Source organism: Brassica napus, chromosome C3 (genome assembly GCF_020379485.1).
Source record: "Brassica napus cultivar Da-Ae chromosome C3, Da-Ae, whole genome shotgun sequence".
Lineage (NCBI taxonomy): Eukaryota > Viridiplantae > Streptophyta > Magnoliopsida > Brassicales > Brassicaceae > Brassica > Brassica napus.
Window position 1 is genome coordinate 60,861,080 of NC_063446.1, and position 16,603 is coordinate 60,877,682.

General features: G+C 37.2%; 1 protein-coding gene, 1 non-coding gene and 1 pseudogene across 4 annotated transcripts; 2 read left to right on the top strand and 1 right to left on the bottom strand.

Moving 5' to 3' along the window:
- Positions 1–2,342: 2,342 nt before the first annotated feature.
- On the top strand, positions 2,343–4,428 carry LOC111215691 (transcription factor SPATULA-like). 3 transcript variants are annotated; one of them, XM_022719629.2, is made up of 7 exons: positions 2,347–2,860; positions 3,020–3,118; positions 3,203–3,268; positions 3,393–3,458; positions 3,560–3,814; positions 3,903–3,972; positions 4,054–4,428. In XM_022719629.2, exons 1-7 carry the CDS (start codon positions 2,414–2,416, stop codon positions 4,110–4,112), a joined length of 1,062 nt encoding a protein of 353 aa, XP_022575350.1. In that variant the 5' UTR covers positions 2,347–2,413; the 3' UTR covers positions 4,113–4,428. The 3 variants fall into 3 exon arrangements, with proteins under 3 accessions (XP_022575352.1, XP_022575350.1, XP_022575351.1); XM_022719630.2 differs by having other exon boundaries at positions 4,074–4,428; XM_022719631.2 differs by lacking the exon at positions 3,393–3,458 and having other exon boundaries at positions 2,343–2,860.
- Positions 3,285–5,773, bottom strand: LOC111215692 (annotated as a pseudogene).
- A 5,850-nt stretch (positions 5,774–11,623) lies between these two features.
- LOC125584796 lies at positions 11,624–11,730 on the top strand. Its single transcript, XR_007321704.1, has one exon. It is a non-coding gene; the product is annotated as a small nucleolar RNA R71 (small nucleolar RNA).
- Positions 11,731–16,603: the final 4,873 nt, after the last annotated feature.

The window sequence follows — 16,603 nt, forward strand, 5'->3', positions numbered from 1 at the left end:
CACGAAGAAACAAATTAAATCTTAAAAGTTATAAAATTCTTAAAAATCATATCTGCCAATATAAAATAGAAATCATCATAAATTTATTTTTTATTAAAACTATAAGATGAAAAATTATGAATTTAATTAGTTATCTATAGCTTTTGATTACGCTCGATAAGTCGCATTACAAAGACTTTTTAATTGTTACTTCTAGGCTATCAATATACTGTTAGATTTGTTCATCGTTTATTTGCAATGTTTGACAAAACAAATTTGTGTAAAAATAAGTTTAGGTTAGAGAATTACCAGTAGGTTCATTTTGAGAAGTCTTTACAATTTTTGAAAAATTTCTAATTTGCTTCTCGCTATTCCAAATCCATTTTAAGTTGTTTAATAACAAATTTAAGAATAATGGAAATATGTTTCAACTCTAACATACAAACAATCTTGCATGGTTATAATTTTTTTAGCCAATACCAATGCCTGATATATCTGCATATATGTAATTTAATCTATTCCAAATATTTTTATGTAATATTTAAACATGAAATCATTAATACGGAATCTCCTAAAAGTTTCACATTTTTAAAATAAATAATTATTTACAAAATAATTAATATCAATGAAATTTTAACACAGAAATGATTACACATTTATGAAAATATATATATTTATATGAAATGAATTTATTTACCTATTCTTCAAAAGTATAATTTGAAAAAAAAACCTTTCAGATGATTCATGAACAAATATATGATATACATAAATTAATAAAATTTGAATATTTTATAAAATATAAATTATTTTAATTTTAATAAAGTTTTAAACGATTACTAAAAGATTAATAGAAAATTTAAATATGGTTACATATAAAATATATATTAAATAGAAATTAGTGATATTCCTAACAAAAATTTTAATTTCTTCAAACTCTTTCACTCTAATTTATCAAATTTTATATAAAAAAAATGATATAATATAAACCCAAAAATAAACTTAATTTACTTTAAAGCTTATAACTTAATTTCTTTTAAACTCTAAGCTTTGAATTATATTTAACATTAAAATTATAGACATTTAATAGACAAATAAACCGCGCGTAGCGCGGTAAAATCTCTAGTTATATTAATTTTTGGCTAAGCACTCCTCTCTAAGCACCCCATTAATTATGCTCTAATGTTTAATGATTTAATCACGGCAAGAGTTATAATTTTTGAAAATAAATAATATTTCATATTATACAATAAACACACATGTTTTCAATGCTAATTCTTTTTGAATTCCTAGCAAGTAAGAATTGGAATTGCCGTTCAAATTACTAAAAGTAGATAATGTTTTTGTCAAACAACCGAAGACGTATAACTTCGTTTTCTATAAACTAATGGCATTGTTCAAAATCTCTCCAACAAAAATAATTGGGCTCGTTTTTTTTTTTCCTAAACTAAATAAATATTCATTCCTATTGTGTTTCATCCATATCAAGAAGAATATACATATGCATGTTAACAGATTTCTATTTTAAATAATGGACTATGAGAAACCATATAAAAGGTTGTATCATTTGTTACCGAGAAAAAAAAAACATAAATGAAAGGAAAACAAGTAAAATATAAACTAACAAATAAATTAACCGTTAGTACTCTCTCAATTTTTTAATATATGTCGTTTTAGAATTATGCACACAAATACACAAATTAAAAAAAAATCATTAATTTTTTACATTTGCTAATCAAAAACATTATTAATTATTTACCTAACCACAAATTAACCAATAATAAAATACTCCCTCCGTTTTTTTTTAATATAAGTCGTTTTAGAATTGTGCACGTAGATTAAAAAATCATTAAACTTTTATATTTTCTAAACAAAAATATCTTTAATTATTTACCTAACCACAAATCAACTAATAATAAAATATAAGGTATATTATCATTGATCATATAACATTAAGTGTTAATAAATTTTATATAGAAAACCAAAAAGATCATATAATTTGGAACATAAAAATTTCTTTAAAATGACATATATTAAAAACAGAAGGAGTACAAAGTATATTATCATTGGTTATATAATATTAACTGTTAATAAATTTTACATAGAAATTCGAAAATGTCTTATAATTTATAACATAAAATTTATAACATACTAGTTTATAGGAGTAGTGTGTCTCAACTCTCACGCGGGACGAGGAAACTTTTTTTATACCGTGCGCTGACACAAGCTCATTGCTTTTGCTAGAGTAACAGCTACAGTCACTTTTAGCGCTATAACAGTCCAATCATTTTAACCTCTGTCTCCAACCTGGCGCGTGACAATAACTCTCTCTTCTATTCCCTCCCATTGCCCATAAAATAGAAAACTGTTTTTTTCTTATATACTTGCCATAAAAGAGAGAAGAGAGAAGAGAGAGAGAGAAGCGAAGAAGAGAGTAATGGCTGATAAGAAATTGATTCCATCTTCTTCTTCAACTACATCGATTTACGATACTCGTAGTAGTAATAATAGCAATCATCATCCACCCTCTTCTTCCGACGAGATTTCTCTGTTTCTCCGGCATATTATCAACCGTTCTTCTTCTCCTTTACCCTCTCACTATTCTCCGGCGACGGCTTCTACCGCGGAGATAGGAGTTAACGCAGACCCGCATGCAGACAACCCGAGATGTTTCGTTTCTCCTCAAACGTCGAAGCGCGCAGCTGATTACTCTGAGGTTTTGATAGGCTCCGGCGTTGGATCAAGCTCCGCCGCCGCGTGTTATGGTTTCTCCGGTGGTGGTGGCAATAACGTTGCTCAAGGAAACAGCTCAGGGACTCGTGTTTCGTCTTCTTCGTTTGGAGCTAGCGGGAATGAGACCGACGAGTATGATTGCGAAAGCGAGGTGCTTTGAAACTTCTCTTTCTCTCTCTGTGCATTTTCTAAAAGATTCCATCTTTGTCTGTTTTCCGACAAAATGGTCAACAGTGATTCTCTCTAACTGATCTGTACGTTCCCCACCTTAAATGTATAGTAATGAAGTTTTATTGAATGAAAAAAACAGGAAGGAGTAGAAGCAGTGGTTGACGATGAACTTCTCTGCAAGTCTCGTACCTCATCAAAGAGATGCAGAGCTGCTGAAGTTCATAATTTATCTGAGAAGGTTTTGTTTTTCTTGTCTTTTTTTTTTTTTGTTTTGTTTCATACAATACGCTTACTTGAGACTTATGTGATTATGTTCTGACAGAGAAGAAGAAGTAGGATCAACGAAAAGATGAAAGCTTTACAAAGTCTCATCCCTAATTCAAATAAGGTAAAATACATATTCATTCACATGAACCATTTCTCTCTCTTTTGTTTCTTATTATCTCTGAAATATATTATTCAATGTAAAATGACATTAAAAAAAAAAAAATGTAAAATTACATTGTGGGAAGACGGATAAGGCTTCAATGCTTGATGAAGCCATAGAGTATCTGAAACAGCTTCAGCTCCAAGTTCAGGTCACACTATTCACTAAGTTTGGCTGTTCTTAAGAATTTTTAGCCTATTCTCTGTCAGACGATGAAATAATACTATTCGTTTTTGTTTCTGATCTTTGTAGATGTTGACAATGAGGAATGGGGTAAACTTACATCCTCTGTGCTTACCTGGAACTACATTACACCCATTGCAACTCTCTCAGCTCCGACCTGGTGTTCCTCCAGAAGCAACCAATGATTCTCTGTTTAATCACACCAATCATTTTGCTTCCACTTCTAATGCACCTGCAATGGTCAACACCGTGGCTTCTTCATACGCGTTGGAACCTTCCATTCGCAGTCACTTTGGACCTTTCCCTCTCCTTACTTCACCTGCGGTGCGTAGTTCAGTAACGCAGTTTCACTTTAGAATCTTTGCAAAAGCTAGTTTGCTTACTACACAGTAGAATGTTTTGTCTATTAAAGGAGATGAGTGGTGAAGGAGGGTTAACTCATCCAAGGTTGAATATTGGTCATTCCAACACAAACTTAACCGGTAAAACTTCTCCCTCTGATTTTGAATCCCTTCAAAAAGTTTTAAGGTATTGCCGTACTGATGTCAATGTTCAATTGTTAGAATGTTTGGGGATTTTTCAGGGAGACAAGCTGTGTTTAATGGGCAACAACCTGACATAAAAGATCGGCTTACTTGAACAGAAGCATCTAAACTCTGGGTTCTATGTTTCGTAGGAGGCAAGCAACAAAGCTGCTTGACAATGAACACACATTTAGGTTTCTATTTCCTTATAAATAGTTGTTACTACAAACTCTGGAGACTAGTCTTTGAATCTAATTAGCTATTTGATCGAAAAAACAGAAGTATTATTACCAAGTAATTGCTAGGTTTATATGTAAATGTAAATGTTCAATATCATATTCGCAATATCGCATTGTAGTGAGAGACCCATATGTAAATTATAGATAAACATCATATTCTACTTGAATTTGAAAAGCTTCATCATCTGGTGGTAAATGCACCTTGTATATATGGTTGATCCCACTTGATTTTAAAACCTTTTCATCTTGGGTTGTGATGATAATTTGACTCCCCGGACCAAACCAACAAGTTTTGTTCGCCATTGCTTCCAGCTGTACTGACCGATCCACATCATCAAGGATGGCAAGAACTTTCATGTCTTTCAACCTGTCTTTGGAAACTCCCAAATGTGGAATCTTGATATCCTTCTCATTGGTTAGTTGAGCCATAAACTGCTTCTGTAAATACAATTTCACACTATAGTGGAGTATTTGTTGAATATATATCTAGCAATGGTGGTCTTACCAATCCCAGGTGGACCCAAAATCCCTATTTTTCTCACCTCATCCGAATATAACTGTAACAATGGTTCCATTTATGACATCTGAGATTCCATCCCAACTAAGCTTTGGAAGTCACTGCATGGTGCTGAAAGGTTCAACTTGTCGGAAACATCAGTGGCAATATATTCAATCATCTTTGCTTCAGTCTTCCTGAACAAGGGGATGACCAATAACTCCGTTATATAGTCACGAAAAAATTGCACGTACTATTTAGATATTTCATACATCAAAGAAAGATAGCAATAGTTATCCGGTCCATGATTGTTGTTGTTTAAAAGCTAAATACTCATAGGAAGATTAATAGCAAGTGAGAATCAAGAGAACGAACCAGTTTGATGAATGGAAACCTGCGACTTGAGCCACTTCCGTCAAAGCATGTTTCCATGTTCGCATCTCCTCCTCTGTTTTTCCTTTACAAGTTTTTTCGAAGACTTTCCCAAAATCACCAATCTGCTTCTTTACATGAGTTGGATCCACTTCATAGAAAAGTGATATCACTGTTTGACCAAACTCTTCTCTCCACTAGCTCGTTTAAGCACCATGTCGAAGAAGCGTAGTTCTTAAAGAGAAAAACAATCGCAATCCTAGATCCTCTAATAGCTTCTATGAGCTCAGGACCTATAGACTTACTTCTCTCTATGTTATTGTCAATGAATAGGTCGATTCCTTTGCTCTTGAACTTTTTGACAATGTGGCTAAGAAAGTTTTTGCGGACATCTTCCCCGTGGAAGCTTGGGAAGACATGATGTATGCAACTGTGAGCCAAAAGAGTCGAAGAAGAAGCCATTGGTTTGTTTTTTTTGATGGGAGATCACCGAGTTTTTCTGATAAGGAGGAAGAATTTACAAAGAAGCTATGTGTATAACTAACACAGAAAGTTGACTGAGAATAAGCAAGAAAAGGAGTTTCGTGGAAACAAAGGTGTCAATTTTTGTGGCCAGCCAATGTCATTTGGGCCTACCTATATCCTTCTGTCCGTTTCTTAAATGTTTTAGTCATTTCGCGGAAATGTATTGAAGGTTTCGTGGAAAATGTATATATATTTAACACTAAGATCTACAGACGGGATGTAAGAAAAAAATAATATTTAGTGTTTTCTCAATTTGTGAAAACTATTTTAAAATATATTTATTATTCAGTTTTGTTACTTTTTATCAAAAAATCATATGTTTATCTAGCTAATAAAGAAATTTCATTTTTATTATGTAATTATTTTATATTTTATAATATTTGTATTATTCTTATAATTTGCTACGTCCGGGGTTTCCTATAAACTTGATTACATGTTTGTATTTTTGTTTTGTGCAGCATATATTTTGTATTTATATTTATATGTTATAAAATGTAAGTTATTAGGCAATTTTAAAATTATTTCAATGTCTTGTTGATGAGCATGTTCTTTTAGCTGTGAAGACATGTTTACAGTGAGTGCTTAGAGGAAGTTGTAATGAAAATGGTTAGATCCTAGGAAGTTTTAATAAGTATGTCGTCTAAGTTGAGTGGATATGTGTCTTCTGATTGTGTAGTAATTTCTTGGGTATTGTGGTGGGTTCTTAAACTCAACATATGTATTTGAAGGGCTTTATAAATTGTAGAAGAATAAGTTTATTTTCAATCTTGAGGCATTGGTTATTTAGTTATGCTTTATTGCTCGTCGTTGGCTTATTATGAAATGTATCTACAACCGGACGCAAAGTTTTATATATATATATATATTTGTATTCTTTGGTTTTAAACTCAGAGTTACGCTTTAAACTTGAGACCATTTTCACGATAGCTAAAAAAAAGAATAGCAAACTCCAGACGAGGAGAAAATTAAAAAAAAAAAACTTTGATGCCTAAGCATTAACCAAAGAGGAAATCTGACTCGAGAATTCAAATTTTAAAAAAACCAACATTGATGCCTAGCATTATTGAAAGAGGAAAACTGACTCTAGAAACTCCATCTTGTTCACTTAAGCTTTTCGTGCCTTCTTGACCACTTTTTGAAAGGAGAGGCTTCTTGGTGGCAGGACCACTGGAGGATGTTCCTGGAGAAGAGGTTTCCACACGTTCGTTACCTTCGATGCCAACATTAGGAAGGGCTGAAGGGTTCCCAGGCAAGTCGTCTCCGTCATCATCGTCACCATCCTGATTAAAGAGAAACACATATCATTATTTGTGATATTATGTGTATACGCACACCAATTAACCTAATGTGTACACTAACACAATCGAATGGTATGTCGATGTAGCACTTTAGGATCGAATCCACAGAGACCAACGATTACACTTTATCTTTATGAGATCAATACTTAGCTAAAACAATGATGGGGCTTTGAGATTAAGGTTTCGTAACAAGCAAGTAATAAGATTAATTAAAGATTTCAGATTATTAAAATGCCAGCCTAGGGTGGTTTGGTCGGGTGTTAAACAAGTGTGAGCCAAACAATTCTTCAAGTTTGATTAAAGACCAGCCTAGAACTCGGATCACTTATGATAGATCAGCCCACTGTCGTGGTGCTTCACCTTTTGTCAATCGATCTCAGTACCTAAACTGTCGTTTGGACTGAGATGCGATGACAAACATTAAGATCAAGTCCGATCTGTTCACAAAACACCCTAACATCTACTTTCTCTGGTTAGGGATATGATGCTCATCCAAGTTATGTCTAGCAACCTATAACACTTTTGATGAATAGATTAAGCCTAGAATCAGGCACTAAGTGGTTAGCTTGATGCAAGCCTTAAGAACAACAGTGAATGAAGACAATCGATTTATAACTTATTTATGTCAAGCTCACGGATATAACACCCTAACACCCTAGACTAAGCAAGCTGACTACTCAGCCATGAAGCAAGAAAACACAAAGACAGAGATATAAAAAAACATGAAATATGACTGAAATAAAATAATAGGGTTCAGGGGGTTCTTCTCTAAATCGAGAGAGATGGCCTTCTCCCTTTAAAAAGTAGCAAAATCTCAAGACTCCAACTCTAAGGTCTGGTTTCTTCTCCAAAATAGCGTAGTAAAATATAGAAAAACAGAAAAAGAAGTTTTATGGAAGCCACATGCGGCTGGGAGAAAAAGATGGGATAATTAGGGCAAATCCCGTAATGACTTGTAGTTTTCTTAAAAATCTATGCCGCTAGAACAGGCACTCGGGTTGCTCCGCTCTATCTAGAACAGTCACTCGGGTTGCTCCGCTATCGGGAACAGTCACTCAGACTGTTCCGCGTGAAAATCTCCAGATTGCATTGTGTTTTGTCCTTTTTGTTCCAGCTGGTCTATCTCCAATCCAATGCAACTCCAGACCTGTAATGACTCGAAAAGGACTTGGAAGACTCGATAATGACTTGAAAACCAATTAGAAAACATATATATAAGGTGCCAAAAACACCATATATCAATTCCCCTAGACTTAGATCCTTGTTTTTCCTCAAACAATGTCAAGTATCAAGAACAGAGAGAAAGGTTTGAAAGTGTGAGAACTCTCCTATTCTCAACAACCATACTTTAACCACGAATCTCTGAACCATACAAGCAATAAAACTAGGACAATACACCCTTACCGGATCCCCACTGACGGCTGTTCAAAAATCGGCTCCATACTCTTCATCTCAAACCTGAAAAAGCAACACATCGAGACAAAACTCCCTACGTTCATTTAAGAGTACCGTGAGCTTCTCATTACATGCATCATTCAGGGTAGACGGTCTAGGTGTGAAACAGACTATTTAATTGTGGAGTTAAAAGTGTTTAGGGGCTTCCATTTCATTGAAGAGGATGCAGAATATCGCACAAAATGGCAAGAGTGGATAGATCCATTGATGTCCACAGCCTCTACTCGTTTTTGCTCTATCTGGTGCGACTGTTCTGGTGACGGAACAGGCAACTGATTGTTCTGCGTTCCACTTTCCTTTTGGTACCCACTCCTTTGCTCGATCTTCTCAGTGGCTCATGTTTCTTTGATTTCTTCCCCTTCTCCATCACCTTTTTTTTTTGTTTTTTTTGAAGACTGATATGGTGATGTGACGAAGAAGGAGGTCATACATGATGGATCTGAGTGCCACTGGTGGTTCTGATTTCGCAACCATTCTGGTTCTCCACCCCTGCTCTTGCGCAATTCATTGGTTATGGAGCGGTTGCTCCCTTAATCTGCTTGTTCTCCTTTCTGACAGAATTTCTGCAGCAGTAACGAGTAGGAGGCTGCATTGATCCTTTCCTCTCTGACCTTTTTGCACATATCTGCACATATGACACTGAAAAACAAATGCATGAAGGTGGAATAAAGGTTAAGGTGCAGGGTGGGAACTAGCTAAAGATGAGCTAGCCACTCAGGATCAGCAAGATGGATAAAAAGGATAAGAAGTCCTGAGTGTGTTCTCGTTTCCCTGATTTAATGCCCATAACAAGAAGAATTTCAGTCAAGATTAGGTTCAAGTTAAGTGGAGTTAAGTTTACCCAGTGTAACCTGATCGGCTGAGAACTTCTGGAGAATCAAGTGATATATGTCAGGGTGTTCCAGGTCCATATGTGTGTCTTTCGCCACTACTAAGGTCACTGACTAAGATAACTAAAGCACGAGGTGGTCAGTGATCAACACGGAATAAGGTCCTAATTCCCACAAAATTTTGACTGACTCGATCATAAAAACTGACTCAAAAGAAAAATAAAAGAAAGAAATGAGTTAGTAAACGACGAAAACCCTCCCCCATACTTACTTCACAACGTCCCTGGTGTGAAAATAAATCAGAGAGAAGGTGAAAACAAGAATAAACATTTTTTTGTGAGATACTTACCTGAGTGGAGCGGGCGCTCCACGAAAATTCTGGGTGTTCCATTGCAAGATCTCCGCCTGGAGCAGTCGCTCCTTCAGTAACCCAAAATTTTTAAGTATCTCTGATATTTCTGCTTTTAGACCTGAAACTCAATAAACTAAAACGAAAAATAAGTAAACAAAAACAAAACCAAGTTATATTTACACTTACCAATGGGTTGCCTCCCACCAAGCACTTGGTTTAAGTCACTAGCTTGACTTGGTGACTGGGATCAGTCGGATTGAGCATGAGGGCTTGTTCCAAAACAAGCTGCACAATCAGACATGTTCAGATTCAAAACTCTGCTCAACAACCCTTTCACAGCAGCTTCTCCCTTTAGTTCATGTGTGAGAATTACTCTGAATTTAGAGAAAGGTTTAGGGTACCCTTGCACTTTACCTCATACTCAATGGATTTTTCATCACACAAGCGAGGTATCAAAGTCATCATAGGATCAGCCTTGACCTTTTTCTTCTGGACTTTTTCATTCAGCTTTACATTCCCACTGAGTTTCTTGGTATCAGTGTGAGGATCTCCATCCAAGACTTCTTTGATCTCACCCTTTTTACAAAGCTCTTTCTTAGGAACAATTTCCAGCTGTTCTCCACTAACCACTGAGATGCAAGAGGGGTATCGGATTTGTGATCTGGTTGGGACAGCCTTGTAGAAAACCTTCTTGTTGATGTTGGAGAAGGAAACTCTCTTATTAGGCATGTCGACGATTGCTCCCACTGTAGCCATAAATGATCTTCCAAAGATCAAAGGCATCTCATGATCGTTCCTCATCTCAACAACTTGAAATTCGGTATGGAGCACACAGTCCCCAACCTGTACAGGAAGATTGTGAATGGTTCCATAAGGGACTGCCATGGAAGAGTTCGCAAAGGCCAGCTTCACCCGAGAAGGCTCAACATCAACAATGCCCAGTTCGTCTACAATCGCTTTTGAGACAAGGTTCACACTAGACCCAGAATCACAAAGAGCTTCCTTGAATTCCACTCCAGCAATGGAACAACAAAAAATAAACTTTCTAGGGTCATCAACCTTAAGAAGTACCTTCAGCGATGGTGTCATTGCTTCAGTAAAGAGTGCCTTGATTTCCTCCTGAGATTCTCTGCAATTTTTGAAGAACATATGCAATGGCCGAATCTCCCAGGCATGTTCAAATGAGATCTTTTGAGGAAACCTTCTTACCATCTTCCTAAACCCAGCCAGCTGCTCTGTACTAGTAGGATCCATCAGATGTTTAGATGGAATTGGATAGGGAACCATAGGAACATAGACTCGCACTGGTAAAGTATCAGCAGGTTCTCTAGGACCAGTCTCTCCAGAGCTACCAGACTGCTCTGTGTTCTCTTCTGCGCCTAGAACAGTCTCAGCAAACGGCTGCTCTATTGCATTACAGTGCTCAGTCCTAGAATTTTTATCAATTTTTCCAGGGAGCGTCCCTTGTTGCATCTTGACACTCTCAACTGTCTGAGCAAGCTGAACATCGATCTTTCTTATGTGGATCGTAAGAGTATCATACTTGGCATTCAGCTCAGTGAACATGTTACCCATCCTGGTGTCGATTACCGTGGTCACCTGATTCAACGCCTTGGCCTGAACTTGCTAACCCTGCAACAGTTGTTGCATCATCATACCCCAGACCCTTCAGCTCATCTGGTTGACTGTTCCCGGTAGCTGGAACAGCTTGCCGATTGCTCTGCGACTGTCACTGGTTCTGGTTCTGAATCTGCCCGGCCGTAGCTTGCTCCATGCTGAAGACGTGCCCTTGGTTGTTTTTTAGTAGCTGATCAACCTTGGAAGTCAGCTCATCTATCTTCTGGTTCTCAGAACTGTTCCCTTTCTTAGAGCAATCACTCTCCTCTTTCTTATTAGCTGAGCTAGCAGCCATGTTCTCAATCAGCTTAAACGCTCCATCAGTGGTCTGAGTCATAAAGTATCCATTGCTGGCAGAGTTCATAGCACTCTGAAATTCCCAGTCAACTCCCTCATAGAAAATATCCAAGAGGTAGTCATCATCAAATCCATGGTGAGGACATTCTCTGCGATAGTCATTGAAGCACTCCCATGCGTCACTGAAAGGCTCATCAGTGAGCTGTCTGAAGGAGGTGATCTTGTTCCTCAATGCAGTTGTTCTCGCCTTAGAGTAGAAATGGCTGAAGAACGCTGATCGGACCTGTTCCCATGAAGTGAGAGAGCCGGTAGGGAGAGAGTTCAACCACCGTGCAGCTTCTCCATTAAGAGAGAATGGGAATAACATGCATGTGATGTAATCTGGTGGAACACCATTCGCGCGAGTGAAACTGCAGACTTTTTCGAAGCTCTCAATATGCTCCATTGGAATTTCTGTAGAGAGGCCAGAGAACACCTTTCTCTGTACTAGACCGATCAAAGCAGGCTTGATCTCGAAGTCCTGCCTGGTGCAGGGTGGAGGAAAAATGGCCGAGCACGTAGTAGGGATGTTACGCGGAAGGTTTCTCTCCCCGATCGGAACAGTCTGCGCCTGCTGTTCCTGCTGCTGCTGAGCAGCTTGTTCCTGCGCTTGAATGGTCTGCTGCAACTGTTGCAAATGTTGCATCTGCTGCTGCATGTGTGCCATTGCAGCAGCGAGATCATCCTGATTGGCGTGATCACCCATAGTGGTGTCGGTTTGCCTTGGCTTTTGACGATTTGTTCTTTCTAACCTTGCTAGCTCCTGGTTGGTAAGTGTAACCAATTCTCCTTGTGCGTTTCTCCGAGTATGTCTACTGGTCATACACCTGGAACATTAGTTACAACAAAAAGGATAGAGCAAGTTAGAGGTCTTAGACTAAATAAATAACCAAAAAATAAAGGTAAAAAGATGGTCCCCGGCAACGGCACCAAATTGATATTACGTGTATACGCACACCAATTAACCTAATGTGCACACTACACAATCGAATGGTATGTCGATGTAGCACTTTAGGATCAAATCCACATAGACCAACGATTACACTTTATCTTGATGGGATCAATACTTAGCTAAAACAATGATGGGGTTTTGAGATTAAGGTTTCGTAACAAGCAATTAATAAGATTAATTAAAAATTTCAGATGATTAAAATGCTAGCCTAGGGTGGTTTGGTCGGGTGTTAAGCAAGTGTGAGCCAAACAATTATTCAAGTTCGATTAAAGACCAGTCTAGAACTCGGATCACTTATGATAGATCAGCCCACTGTCGTGGTGCTTCACCTTTTGTCAATCGATCTCAGTACCTAAACTGTCGTTTGGACTGAGATGCGATGACAAACATTAAGATCAAGTCCTATCTGTTCACAAAACACCCTAACATCTACTTTCGCTGGTTAGGGATATGATGCTCATCCAAGTTATGTCTAGCAACCTATAACACTTTTGATGAATAGATTAAACCTAGAATCATGCACTAAGTGGTTAGCTTGATGCAAGCCTTAAGAACAACAATGAATGAAGACAATCGATTTATAACTTATTTATGTCAAGCTCACAGATCTAACACCCTAACACCCTAGACTAAGCAAGCTGACTACTCAGCCATGAAGCAAGAAAACACAGAGACAGAGATATAAAGCAACATGAAATATGACTGAAATAAAGTAATAGGGTTCAGGGGGTTCTTCTCTAAATCGAGAGAGATAGCCTTCTCCTTTTACAAAGTAGCAAAATCTCAAGTCTCCAACTCTAAGGTCTGGTTTCTTCTCCAAAATAGCGTAGTAAAATATAGAAAAACAGAAAAAGAAGTTTTATGGAAGCCACAGGCGGCTGGGAGAAAAAGATGGGATAATTAGGGCAAATCCCGTAATGACTTGTAGTTTCCTTAAAAATCTTTGCCGCTGGAACATGCACTCGAGTTGCTCCGCTCTATCCAGAACAGTCACTCGGGTTGCTCCGCTATCGGGAACAGTCACTCAGACTGTTCCGCGTGAAAATCTCCAGATTGCATTGTGTTCTGTCTTTTTTGTTCCAGCTGGTCTATCTCCAATCCAATGCAACTCCAAACCTGTAATGACTCGAAAAAGACTAGGAAGACTCGATAATGACTTGAAAACCAATTAGAAAACATATATACAAGGTGGCAAAAACACCATATATCAATTTGCATTCTACGGAAGGACCCGAATGAATTAAATGTGGCATTTTACGTCGACAACAAAGTCAGTCAGTGGCAGACAGTCACACGCTTGTTCATGCGAGAGATAGTGAAGGTCTGATGGTTGGCAGTGAAGTTGTTCATGTCTACCTTGACCTGGAAGCTGTATGTCTTACCAACTATATCTGCAATAAAAGGAGGTGGCTGAGTCTCCTCTAGTTTAACTCCCTCTCCAGCCTATGAGTTAAATGTTTTAGTTGCAAAGATATGTGTTAAGATATGAAACTTGTTGGATGATGCTACGTACCATTAAATGACCAGCTTCATAGGCACCCATGTTATGTAGTTTCTGAATCTCTCCATCGAAAGCCACAAATAGACCCTCATCCGCATCGTCAACAATGCTCATCTTCATCTGGTACCTTGTAACAAATTGTATGAAAACCATGTTGATTGTATGTGAGAATTTTCAAAACGCTTGTGTTGTTGCAGGACACGCAAGTAAAAGATGAGTCAGTTCTTTGGAGCTTCTTGTGCACCTGGAGAAGGAAACGTAACACCAGCCTTTGTCCATCTTGATTCCAGTCACCCTTCCTGTGCGGACAAATTCAATCTCCTACATTGCAATATTGTTAGAATCACATTCATGATCTAGACAACCAAAATGTAGAACAAACAAAAATTTCTGTACAACGTGAGGCTCGGCTGCGATGATGAACTCATTCAGCTTAGATATGCTCAGTGGTTCAACCTTGGCATATCCTCTCAGCAATGAAGGGTCTGGGTTGTTCCCAGTGTTTTTCCAGACCAGCCTTAAGTGATGGATAATTGTGTGAGGGTGTTATGGATAAAGAACATGAGAAACTGAATGTGGTCGAAATAACTTAAGAGTCATCAAATACTTACTCAGAAACAAAATCTCCCCTGCATTAGTCTATTTGTCAAAAGATATATGTGTCCCCGACGTGGCATTTAAGAACCGGCGGCCTGAAAGAAAAAAATTTAATGGGTGTTCAAGATGCTATTACGTAGTCATGTTTAACCAAGAGAGTAATAATAGATTAGAATAAGTGAATGAGTAAGGGCAGACAGCAGCAACTGGGGCAATCTTCGAGCCCAATGAATCTACTGTTGCATAGTTGTTTTTATGATCATGAGAGATCTCTGGAAAGTGAGAAATCAAAGGAGCAAAGAAGCTTGGATCGTTGTTTCATTCCTTCTGGATGAACCCTGGCTTATGAAGAGAAAAAGAAACTGAATACATTTTTCAAAGTTTGTCATTTAAAAAAAATCTGATGAGAACATAAGGAAAAGAAGAAACGTAGAAGTATAGTCAAAAACCTATAACTTATTCAATAGCTCTCATGGTTTTGTCTACATAGAGAATATGATCAGTCCTCCTGAATAGCTCTCCTACACATCTTTTCCAATATCCCACAAAAAATCAAAATCAAATCGACCTGAAACTATATATCAAGCTAATATTTCCACGCCTCTATATTTGTGGCTTCCTTCCCAAAATCTGAGCAAGAACACCGGCCGGGCTTCAAGTTAGCAAGTAGAACAAACTGCTTAACCATTATACTGAAAATGAAATACTGAATGCCATTGGAATTATGAAGATGATTCTCAATGGATGAGAGCTTACATTTTTATAAGTGAAAAATGAATAAGATTCATTGAATGCGAGATCTTGGTCGGAGTGGGCAGGAAGAGTTAATTGGTCAATGAAGTTGAATCAAGGCTATTTGTAATGGTTTCAGAGGTGAAGGATCGAGACTGAAACGACATGAACATAGTCCAAGCGAAGATTACTAACAAAGCGTCGAGTCACACTTCTTTTCAGAACTGGCATTGTGGGTAACAGAGTCACTTCTTCATAAAGAGGAGGAACCCTAGAATTACGATTCAAGAAGAATCTTCATTGTCGTTTAATCTCTGGAGAGGCAAAGAAGAACACGGGTTTAACCCTAAACGAAAACACGTCGTTTCATCTAGGGGGAGATGATAAGCGGGCTGTACTCTCAGAAGTTAATCCAAAGCCCAAATATAACTAAAGACCATACAAATCACACACACGAAACGCACCGTGTGACACGTGTCGGCTCCTCAAAGCTCGACTTTGTGACCTGGATGCGGAGGTGGCTTCACCAGGAGGGAGTAAACCCTTCTTTATATATATAGATAGATAGATAGATTAGCTCAATGACACAACCACAAAATGGCGTTTGGTTGACAGTTGTTACTAAGCTTGGCCACTGGGTCTTCAAATCAGGTTCGGGCCATTTAAACTCAACAAACTATTTGAAATTTTTTGGTTTTGGATTCAGGTCAGTTATTTTTGGATCTAGGTCAATTCAGATCTATTATTAAAATAATTGTAAAATACCTGTAATTTATGAATACAAATTTGATCGGGTTCGGTTCAAGTATTTAAGACCCAAAAAAACTCGAGTATCCGAACTCCATCGTAATTTAGCCAAATTCTATTATATTTATCTAAAATCTTACAAAATAACAAAAATTATTAATCATTGAAATTAAACAGTATGAACTCTAAATTTGAAATTTCAAGTTTCATATTACTTGATTTTTTTTTACAAAAATAATAATGAAGATTTTAAACAAAAAAGTATTACAGTTAAATCAGAAACTAAAATATAGAAAATAGAACACATAGAGTCTATTCATGTATTTAGGTCGGGTCAAATTGGGTTTTTTCGGATCAGATATATTCAGATCGGCTCCACTTTGGATCTTCGGAGTCTAGATAAAATGTCTATGCCTAGTTGTTACTTTAACAGTTTTCTTGACTAGAACTTTGATCCTGTTGGTCGTAAAAACGATACTTTTCTAATTAATAATAGTTTACTTAATTGTTTTCATATATTTCTTTACTAGGTGTTTGCCC